This window comes from Ictidomys tridecemlineatus, chromosome 2 (assembly GCF_052094955.1).
Source record: "Ictidomys tridecemlineatus isolate mIctTri1 chromosome 2, mIctTri1.hap1, whole genome shotgun sequence".
In the NCBI taxonomy this organism is placed as follows: Eukaryota; Metazoa; Chordata; class Mammalia; order Rodentia; family Sciuridae; genus Ictidomys; species Ictidomys tridecemlineatus.
The window spans coordinates 42527464-42538723 of NC_135478.1; the positions used below are offsets into that span (position 1 = coordinate 42527464).

An 11260-nucleotide genomic window follows, 5' to 3' on the forward strand; every position below is an offset into this window, starting at 1 on the left:
TTGGATTATTGAACATTTAGATTTTTCTTAAGTAATTTTATAAGAAATGCTTGTAGATAATTATTTGATGGCACTGGTGGATATTGCCTAGGATGGGCTAAAAGAGGTAGAATTTTAGTCTGTCAAGGTAGGCACTTTGGACATTATTAAACTGCCCTCTAAAAAAAAAATGGAATAGTCAAAATACCCTTAAACCCTGTAAACTTTCCTGTAACTCTACTCGTAGTGAGAATTCTCTTTTCAAAATTTGCTGATCTGATTAAAAAAAAAAAAAAGAGCTTGAGGTTTTTTTCCCCTCAATATTTGCTGGTTATGGAGAAAGAATTAAATAATTGTTCATGTTTTTTGCCCATTTCTAGCATTTTAATTATTGACTCATAAACTCTTTGTATATGAAGAATATTAAGCTTAACCTTTTATTTTTGTTACACTTGTAAATGATTTTCTCATGTTGATGACTTTTAAAATTTGTTTATAGGAGTCTGGGGAAAATAAGCTACAGATAGTTATGTGTTCACATTTGTCATTTTTGTGTGTGAGACTTCTGAAAATACCAACAGTTCCAGGAATTCCAGTGTGATTCAGGGGGATTTCTGAATTTCTCTCCATTCCCTGTGAAAAAAAATGTTCACATTAATATGGATTTCTCCTATTAAAAATTGTCCTTTGAAAATAGTATATCATTGAAAAAGGTTCTGTATTTGTATTAGTCTGCTAGAGTTACCATAGTGAAATACCACAGACCAGGTGGCTGAAATAGTAAATGCATGTTTATATTCTCCCTTTACTGGAGGCTGGAAGCCCACGATCAAGGTTGCAGGGTTAGTTTCTGGTGAGGGCTCTCTTCCTGGCTTGCAAGCAACCACCATCTTGCTGTGTCCTCACATGGACCAGGGTGTACACCCTGGGTGGGGGTGCTAAGAGATATCTGGTGTATGTGTGTGGCCCCCCTTTGTATCCTCAGCAGGGACAGGAGCCTGTTAAATTTTTCTTTATATCCCCATTGCCCACAACCATCCCTGTATATTTAATGTGTGGTTGTTGAATTGTACAGAACTTGGAACTCAACACATTGACTAGAGCAATTGCCCAAGGAAACGTTTTCAATGGTCAGTCATTTGGAAACTCCTCCTCCCCACCCTGCCTGATTCCACCTCTTGACAAGAACTGCCTGAAATGTCGTGGGTACAGCAGCCACATCACATGAGCCTCCTAGAATCAGTGCTTCCCGAAGGCTCCTGACAAGCCCAGATCTTGTTTCATCTACCCCTCCTTAAAAAAAAAAAATCCTTCTTACCTAAATATAGTTTTCTTCTAAAAAACTGCTTCTAAATGGCTGTGTTTTACCCTGGATAAGTTCTCCCCAGCGCTTCCTGACGCTGGAGCGTGAAAAGGAAGGTAAACGCGTAAAATCAATGGTGATTGCTAACAATGAAATGTGGGCTCATAAAATCAAGGATATTATTCAAAACTGCGAGGTAAATTAGTCTCATTCATTCTGATGGGGCTAGACTCTATGGCTGTGTGTGCCTTCTTTAATTAACATGCTGAAAAGATGTTCTGATTGGGATTATTAATGAATGCAGTGAAAATTTTGCTGCTTGTAAGGCTTCTGCCACAGACGGCTTACACAGCCCCCCCTGTTTTTGTTTTTTTTTTTCTTTCCACAGATTCCTTACACGGCTTGACAGATGGAGTATTCATCTTTGAAGCTGTTTCCACAGAAGATAGCAAAACCATACAGGGCTATGATGCTATTGTTGTTGAACAATGGACGGTCCTGGAAGTAAGTGTGGGGTTGGCAGCGGGCGCTTCTTTTGTTTGGGCAGAGATTATTTTATCTGCTTGCTCTGACCAACTGACCGGGGGGCTGCTGCTCATCTGTGGCTCTCTTCTGAAAGGGAGTTCACCTGGGTAGACTTATGAGGACCCCCTTAGTGTCCTCCCAGGCCTCCCCAACCCCCCTAGGGGTGGGTTCCACAATTCCCTTTGTGAAAAAAATGACTATGTTGCATGTGCCCGACTCTGGGGTGGAAAGAGTCATCTTTCATTAATTTGCATATCACTGAAAACTCTAAGTGACATAAGTGACATAATGAGGCAAGCGTGCATTTTGTGGCCTCTGTAATAATAAGAGCAATGTTGTTCATGGAGCTAGAGCCCCTGGTCTCCCTCTGCCAGCCATCCTTAGAAGAGACTTCTGCCCAGGGGCTGGCTCAATCTTCACCATAAACCTATAAGTATTGTGCTGTGATTGCCTGGTTTCAGTTAGGAAACTGAGGCACAAAGAATTAAAGTCCCACATCCAAGGTTTATGCAGTCAGTGCTGCATTATGTGTTTGAGAAATGATGAACCACAGGGCCATCAAAAGGCTATGGGCAGAGGAATTCCTCCGGCCATGGTCCTCTGGTGTACTGAAGGAGCTGGCTGACTTCTAAGATTCGCTGACCTTTCTCCAGCTAGGAAGCACAGAGGTGGTAAACCATTCTCTTGTGCATACAGCATCTGGGATATAAAGGGAGTCTTTGGACATAGAGGACTGATTTTTGAATGTCCTGACAGGGCCCAGGGTTGACACTGCCTCAAGGGCTCTCCAGGCCAGAGTGAGATAGAGGTGGATGTAGCTCTTTGTGGGGCACATAGGACCCCCAGGTAGCTAGTGCTGGCCACACAGTTTGTATCTGCCATCCTTGCAGCCTGGAGGCTATCCCTAGCCTGGTTGGTGGGTGGAAGTAAGATGTCCCCAGGGAAAACTGCAACATTTAAGCCACAGCAGTTCCCAGCAGGTGTGAAGTGAGGAGCTGGGCTGCTGGGACCATGCCTACTTTCCAGCAGTGATGGGGAATAAGTGCTTATAAGTATGCCGACCGTGAGTACGCAGAGAAACTGGACTAATCAAAAATGGGCATTGTGAGGTCCATAGCGTCCACTAGTGGAGGGGCCAGAAGTCCTTAGGGTGTACGTTGCAATGGAAATCAGAAACCAGGCGATAAGCTGGGCTCCACCAGTTACTCTCATGAGACCTTGGTGCCCCAGGCTCTCTCCAGCCTCCATGTCCCTAACTGGAAGTGGAGTGCAGAGGAAGTGAGGCCCAGTCTGGTATGCAGAGCCCAGTGTGGGCGGGACATGCAACCTCCTAGGACCCTGCACTTTCTCCACTGGCACAGTGCTATTCATCCAGCTGGTGTTAGGATGAAGGCCATGGGTGGGGATATAAAATACAGTAGAGTAGCAGGATGAGTGGCTCAAGGGGCTGATTAAAACAGGACCAGGCTTTTTGTCCAGTGGTCTGCAGACCTCAGCATCTGGTTTGCTCAGCAACAGAAGTGATGCATGGGCGTACCCAGGAATGTGCGTGTATGGAAGTAATTGTCAGGCCAAGGGAATGAGTGTGGAGCTCCTTGTCATCTGCATGTGGCTGCTTAGGGAGGGGCTTTGTGGTTTTTCTCAAGAAAGGTGACTTGGTGATAGTGCTCATCTAAAACGAGGTTCCCAAAGTGTGGTCCCAGGACCAGCTGCATCATCACCACCTGGAAAGTTGTTAGAAATTCAGATTCTCAGGCCCAACCTCAGACCTACTGAACCAGAAACACTCCTGTATTTTGAAAAACTTTCCAGGAGATTCTGATGCTCACTCCATTAAGAACCAGTGTCTAGAAGGACTCTCTGCAGAGGTCTGTGTGCTGTAACACACGACTGAATCAGTCAGGGTCTCCAGGTGAATTGATCTGGCTACTAAATAACCACAGAGACAGAAAATACATTTTGGGGGGGGGGTTCAGTGATGGCTTCTTGACCTCAGCTCCCACAAGGGAGACCAGAGAGGCAGGCAAAAGAGAGGGAGCACACCTGAAACCCTATTTATTGGGGGGAAGACATTCTAGAAAGTTCTACCCAAGTTAAGGGAAGGGTTTGGGTTTCAGGGGGGTTGCTTGGTAATGTCTTGTGGTCAGCAGATTGACATCTTGGAAAGCCACACCCATCTCGGGTGCTGTGTGGGGATCACAGGCAGAGCAAGAGGAAGGACACACATACACAGCAAAGCCCAGTCAGTCAGTCTGGTTCCCTCATATGCTCAAATGCACATAGTTCATGTACACAGCCCCTGGCTGGCTCACGACATCTGTGGTCATGCCTTATTTAATGAGAGGCATGAGGGGAAGAGAGGTCACTTATTTACCTTTCTCCCGCTTTGAAACTGCAACCTTGGTGAATAACTTGAGTAAAGGTGAATTTGGATGTGCTCTGACTTATGATGGGGTAATCATAAACACATCTGAAATTGAAAATATTTTAAGTCAAAAATGCTTTAGATACACCGAGCCTACTGAGCACCCTACCTTAGTAACAGCACACCTTGGAGCCCTCGTTGTTTCTCCTAATGATTATATGGCTGACTGAGAGCTGCTCCTCCCTGCAGCTCCAGAGTATTGTCCTGCCTATCACTGGCCTGGGGAAAGAGCATATTCAAAATCTGATGTATGGTTTTTTATTGAATGTATATCACTTTTGTGCCATTGTTTTGAAAAGGTTGAACCACTGTCAGTCTGGGCCATCCACCTGTACATAAAATGTTTGTGGGAGGGAATTGAGGTTACAAACTAAAATAAGGAGATAGTTGTCTTTTTAATAGAAAAAGAGATCACTTGTATGGTTAAGGTATTTGATCAGGAAAGATTAATGTTTATTCACAATTGTTTTCTGGAATTGGAGGTTGATTTCCATTGCTTGTCAACTTTTTCTATCAGATGTTTGAACTTTTTTCATTTTGACGTCTCATTTGGTTTCCTCATCTCTTTGATATTGGTTTCGGGAGCCGATATCCCCTTCACAAATGTAGGTGTTTTTCCAGGAATCCTTGGAAATCAGGTTTTAAAGATCTGTGGTTGGCTTGGGAGCATTTACTAGTCATCAGAGTCGGTTCTGTGCCTCTCTCCCAAACTCCATATTGAGTGACATCAGGCTCGTGATTTGAAATTGACCATGGTGGAAGTATTTACACCATGGAAATTGGCAACCCCTGGATATATATAATATATATGATACAAAAGCTGCCAATTAAGCTGAAAAAGATTTTATTAATGTTAGTGGGAGGTTGGAGGGATTGGGGATTGAACTTGGGGGCACTCCACCACTGAGCCACCTCCCCAGCCCTGTTTTGTATTTGAAACAGGGTCTCACTGAGTTGCTTAGTGCCTTGCTTTTGCTGAGGCTGGCTTTTGAACTCACAATCCTCCTGCCTCAGCCTCCTGAGCTGCTGGGATTTCAGGCATTCGCCACCCACACCTCGTGTTTATTAATTATTATAATAGTAATAACAGATCAGTGGCTTTGATATTGTTGTTCACTGGTTTTTCTCTGCCCAAGTCTTCAGACCTGCTCTTCCCTTTGTTCTCTGAAGCAGCCTTGAATTTCCCACAGTAGAAGCATACCTCAGCCCCCATTAGCAGCTCCAGCCTCTGAGATTGCCATCTTCCAGGGGCACAAGGAGGGGATTCCTCAGGGAAGACTACCTGTGGTTTATGGGTGTCTCTTTCTCCTGTAGCTGGTGTGGACTCAGCTCATAGGTCACTTCCTGTCTAGTAAAAGACACCCCCCCACCCCTTGTATTCACTGATTATCTGTGCATTGGCCTGGAAATATCCATCTCTGTTCTCTAGGGCATTCCAGTAAATGCTTCCCCAATTGGGTTGTAAGTCTTTTAAGTCAGCCCATGGGTAGACTAGTTCTCAAAATTGATTTTGTGTCAAAATCACCTGCAGAGCTTTTTAAAACATAGATATCTGGGTTCTAACCTCAGAGTTTCCTCTTGAGTAGGTATCTTAGTCTCCTAGGGTTGGCAGAACAACATACCACAGACTAATGGCTTACACAACACAAATTTCTTCTCAGATTTCTAGTTCTGGAATCTGGAAAGTCCAGGATCAGGTTTCTACCAGGGTTTGGTTTCGGTTTCTGGTGAGCAGAGTGCATGAAGCCCTCTGATGTCTCTCTATGAGGACACCAATCCCATAGGATCAGGGGCCCACCTTTATTATTTCATTTAACATCTTTAGAGGCCTCATCTGCCCTCTGGGGCTCAGAGGTGGGGGTGGGAAGCACAAAATATTCCATCTATAATTGTGGGTCTGATGGGCTAAGAATCTGCATTTCTAGTACCTGGTCAAGTGAGCTGATGTTGCTCATCTAGGAACCACACTTTAAAAATTCCAGCCTTGGAGGAATTTAGTATTTAGAGCTTATTTACCAGTACAGTGAGCAGTGTTCACTTGGGGACAGTTTGGCCTATGGTTCAGCTCTTTGAGAGGCTGTCACACATACCCCCCACCAACCCCACAGACAGCCCCTCTCCAGGCCATGTGGATATTCTCCATCTCTAACAGCTTCCACTGCCAGAATCCAGCTACTTCCTCTCTTCCCCACCCTTTTGACCTTTGGGAAAGCTCTTTCCTGTTTAATCCCTGGGCAGGTCCCTTTTGGCTTATAGTTGACCCTGTTTTTCTGGCAACCACTGTCTTCCCCGACCTAACCTCCTGGGCTCTGACCACAAAACACTCTGACCAACTCTTTTCCCACAACTGGAACTGCTCTGCCCCTTTCCTGCCTCATTATTTCTGTGCTTGTACCCTAGCTTTGTTTGCAGGGGTGTTGTTCCAGCCCTGCCACTCCACCCTGGCTTCCCTCCTTACGCACACCATGAGCGCGCACACCGCTTCACCAGAAGGCCGACCTGGCTCTTCTGGGCTCTGCAGATGTGCAGCATGTTGAGACGAGGGTGTAGATTCTGGAGTCTGGCCAGGGACAGCATCCTGGCCCTCCAGTTCCCAGCTGAGCAATTGAGTGTAGGTAGGAAAAGCAAACCAATCCCTGTTTTTCCATTTTTTTTTCAGTTTTATAAATGGAGATACTAGTAACAAAATCTCAAAGCTGATGAAAATTAAAGGAGAAACTATTTAGAACCTGGCACAGAGTAAGCCTCTGGTAAACAGCACTTTTTGTCAGTCTCCTAATATCATCAGTGAGACAGATCCTCTACCTCTACTGACTTCATTTATTCTAAAAACAGAGAAGGCTGGGCTAATGCACATGTGCCGACAAATACAAATGACTGCATTTTTCTCAGTTGCAAACCCACAGCTTCAAATTTAAAAGCATTTGTGAGGAAGGTAACAGTCCATCCACAGGGCATTTTGTAGGTATTTTGTTGACTTTCTATGAGTTTACAATCTGGAGTGTAAGCAGGAATGGTAATTCTTTGAATGGAAAGGGGAAGGACTGCAGAGATGGACAGGTAAAGAGCAAGACAGACACACAGAGGTCCTCTTCTTTGAAATGTTATACCTGGACTGTACAGCCCCCTGGAGTCTGTAGATACCTCCAGGTATCCTGAACATGGATCTTTCTCCATCATCATCCCTCTCCCTGGAATGTGTTCTAGTTTACTAGTGCTCCTTGTGACATTTGGTGCCAGAAAAGAACATAAGGCTGCGGTTAAAGCACGTATAGCAGATGCAATCAGTATGCAGCTAGTTAACTCACTGAAGAGGCCAGAGACGGAGAACCTAAGATCATGTTTGCACCTAAAATGTTTTTTTTTTAAATACAAAATATGTAAACTCACATCCACATTCATTTTGAATTCTGGGTCTGCTGATTGGAATTCCACTTCACCTGTCTTGTATAAATCGTACTTAAGGTGTGCTACCAACAACAAGCAGCATTTGTTTCTTGAAAGTATAGGAAAGGGATCTGAGTGCAGAAGCCATTGTCTTGATTTGTTTCTAGTCTTTTCCAACGTCCCCTCCCCTGACTCTAATGCAATCACAGTTGTCTTCCCCACCCCCCAGCACTAAGGATTGAATCCCTGGGCATTTTACCTCTGAGCTCAGGCCACAGCTCTTTTTATTTTGCTTAGTTGCCAAGAGTCTGGTCTTGAACTTACTGCCTCTGCCTCCTGAGTTGTTGGGGTAACAGGCATGTGACAAGCCAATGTGGTCTCCATAGTTGGTCTTTTTTGTGTGTGTGTGTGCCAAGATTTAATTCGGGGGCATTTGACCACTGAGCCACATCCCCAGCCCTATTTTATATTTTATTTAGAGACGGGGTCTCACTGAGTTGTTTAGTGCTTTGCTTTTGCTGAGGCTGGCTTTGAACTCGCGATCCTCCTGCCTCAGCCTCCTGATCTACTGGGATTACAGGCATGCACCACCATGCTTGGCCATAGTTAGTCATTTTTAACTGGCTTTTCTTTGTTCGGTCTCTGTGAAGGACTCAATATGGTTTTCTGAGAAGTATCTTTTTGTGCACTTGGAGTTTATCATTCTAGATAAATTAAGATGTGTAATGATGGTTCTGGGTCTAACTGACTTAACTAGTCCTGGGAACATGTGACACCACCCAGTGTGCTCCGTTGGTGATGGCAGAGGGGCGTGATGGGTGTGCTGGAGAGCAGCTGCTGTCTGTGAGGCCCTGACCTCCTGATCTGGACATGGGCTTCTGCTAGTCCACCCGAAGAGGCACATGGCTTGGGGATGCCCATGACAGTCTCTAAGAAGACATATTTGGTCCTGTGAGGTACCAGGAAGGCAGATCTTCTCCATCCTCAGTTCTCTCTATTGTTCATCTCGTTCTATTGGCTTCTGCTCACTTTCTAGTCTGTTGAGACATTTGTAGTCATGGTCATATTATCCTGGACTTGGAGGATCATCCTAGTTTTGGCTTCTCTGAAGTTTCACGTATAATGTGGTTCCCATGTGGTATGAGCATTGAGCAGACTAGATCAAGGTCACAGCCCCTTGGCATGATGTGGAGGTCCTCCTCCAGTCCCTATCGATAACCTAATCCTTCTGTAGTCCTCTCAGGTGGCCCTTTGGATCCACTGTATACTTTCTCATTTATCCCTGAGGGTCTCATGGGAGGCTCTTTTGCTGTAACTGAAATCTGCTCTGTCCCTTAATCCTGTGCAGTAGTATGTTGGGCCTCACCTGTTCTAAGTGAGCTTCTGCCGGGTTCTGGGGATCAATTTTGATTCCAGGGACTCCCAACCAGCTCTTTTAAGAATCCACACTAGAATTTTCTAGGAAAAAAAAATCCATTTCTAGGGTGTCTAGAATGCACCTCCTTCTGCTCTTGACGAAGGAGCCAATATTTGTTCTCTTTAAACCATCTGGCAGTTTTTTTTTCATTGCCATAGTTCTCCAAGATAATTATTTTGGCTTTGAGATCATAGTCTTAAGTGCCAGAGTCTGCTGTTCTCTGCCTTTTCCCTGTGAGTCATTCAGATGGTTTTTCTATGGATAATTATTCCCATGAAAGGGCCAGGAATGGAGGCACAAGCCTCTCCCAGGCAACAACTCCATCTCTTCTGGCCCCAGAGCACATCATGGCAGGGGGGTGCGAGGGTGGTCCTCTGCAGCACCTCACATCTCTTCCAGCAGCTCTCAGTGCTTTGACTTTTATCCTGTCCTTGTGTCCCCCTTGGCCTTGAGGGTGACAGGCCAGTGTGCTGTAGATGGTACAGCTGAGCACCCTTTCCTTACAATCTCCATGCTGGAGTCCCTTTAAAAACATCAGGTCCGCTTTGGAAGACAGAGCACCAACCTCTATTACATTTTTAAAATTCCCACCTCTCCCACGATTTAGCAGCTCCAGGTCTCATGTTGATCTCTCCTAGAGAAACAAATGCATCTATTCACGAGAATGTACCCATGAGGATATTATCTCAACAGTATGTACAGCAACAAAGGAAATGACATACATGTCCGTTGGTAGGGGAATGGCTAAATAAAGGGCGGTACATTATTATGGATGAGGTCATTCACCTTAAACTGACACAGAAGGACTTCCATAAAATGTTAAGAGAAAAAAGTTGCACAATGATACGGTGATGGTTAATTTTATGTGCCACTTTGGCTGTTTGATTAAACACCAGTCTAGATGTTGTTGGGAAGGTATTTTTAGATATGATTTAACATTCACACCATTAAAAGGCTAAAGCAGATGACCCTTCATGATGTGGGAAGGCCTTGTCAAATCAGTTGATAGTCCTTAACAGAAAAGACTGAGGTCCCCAGAAGAGGAAGGAATTCTGTTTCCAGCACTGCCTTTAGACTCAAAAAGATTGCAATATCAAGTCCTGCTGGAATTTCCAACCTATCAACCTTTCCTTCAAACGTGGAGACTTGCCAGCCCCTATAATCATGTGAGCCAATTCTTCAGAATAAGTTTCTATAGACAACTGTTATGAATATAAACACAGATATCCTTTTGGTTTTGTTTCTTGGGAGAACTCTAACACAGATACGATTAGCTGAAAGCCCTTCATTGGGAGAAAATACTTGACAAAAGTCTCTTAGAATTTATCCACCTGTTTTGTTTGCAGTGCTGGGTGTCCAACTTGGGGCCTCGTGCATGCTAGGCAAGTGCTCTATCCACAGCACCCCCAGTCCTAGACTTTGGTTTTATCTGTCTCCCTGTAGAAGAGAAAGTAAAATAGGAGTTAAATAATTGCACTTTTTTCATCTTCAGTGTTCTTTTTCCTTATACACTGTGCTTTGAACCTCATCTTCAAAAGTCCCTGTGGGCACGTATAAATATAGTCCTGTGGCCCTGACCTCATTCCCCATTAACCTCCCTTCTCTGTGGGCTTGCTGCACTGTGTCACTGTTCCTGGAGGGTCAGTGGTTCTTTCCTTGTAAGTCCACACTCGCCAACCTCTACAGTCAGAGATCTCCTTAGTTTCTCTGACTTTAGGGGGACACTTCCACCTGGAACCAGCTTCCCTTCCAGTGGTTCTTGCCATGGAGCCGTATTGAACTGAATGTTTGAACTTTTAAAAGCCTTTCTCTTCTTGTTTCCAAAAAGGGCCTCCAGGACTTTATAGCTATTAGAAACTCCACAGAGGAAAACTTAGTTTGCATAATCTTTGTTCCCCAAGTAAGTCATTTGTCTTCTCAAAATGACAAAGATCATATTTAAAAATAGTGACACCACCCCTTTCCAAAAAAAAAAAAATCCCACAAAACCAAGTCATCAAGTCCTGATTTCTGACCAGAGTCTTGGTCCTATGCTGAGGATAGAGCCCTAGACAGCAGTCTCTTAGTTTTCATCCAGAAGTTACCTTCTGCCTCCTTGGTGGCAGCCACTTGGCTTCAGGGTCCCTAAATGTTGTGTGGATTGTAGCAGGGGCAGGACTCAAGAGATGATGGCTAGACCTCTGGCTTCCTGAGAGGGTGGTGTGGGTATTGGGTGGAAGATTAT

The 11260-nt window shown here is 44.6% G+C and overlaps 2 protein-coding genes across 14 annotated transcripts in view; one reads left to right on the top strand and one right to left on the bottom strand.

Annotated features, from left to right (window-relative positions):
• Nucleotides 1-11260, top strand: part of Rftn1 (raftlin, lipid raft linker 1) — a 195489-nt gene that overhangs the window by 155306 nt on the left and 28923 nt on the right. For both annotated transcript variants that reach the window (XM_005317250.5, XM_040289832.2), the window contains one exon: nucleotides 1671-1786. In XM_005317250.5, the coding sequence (XP_005317307.2) occupies nucleotides 1671-1786 (116 nt within the window). The remainder of the gene's footprint in view (nucleotides 1-1670; nucleotides 1787-11260) is intronic.
• Oxnad1 (oxidoreductase NAD binding domain containing 1) overlaps nucleotides 386-11260 on the bottom strand; it is a 106072-nt gene continuing 95197 nt past the window's right edge. For 3 of the 12 annotated variants that reach the window (XR_013434424.1, XR_013434421.1, XR_013434418.1), the window contains 2 exons: nucleotides 10368-10473; nucleotides 386-612 (listed from right to left, as the gene is read on the bottom strand). The gene's annotated coding sequence lies outside the window, so the exon portion shown is untranslated. Of the gene's footprint in view, nucleotides 613-4181; nucleotides 4278-4476; nucleotides 10474-11260 lie in introns of those variants that run through there. The other 9 variants (XR_013434427.1, XR_013434425.1, XR_013434419.1 and 6 more) reach the window with 5 other exon arrangements.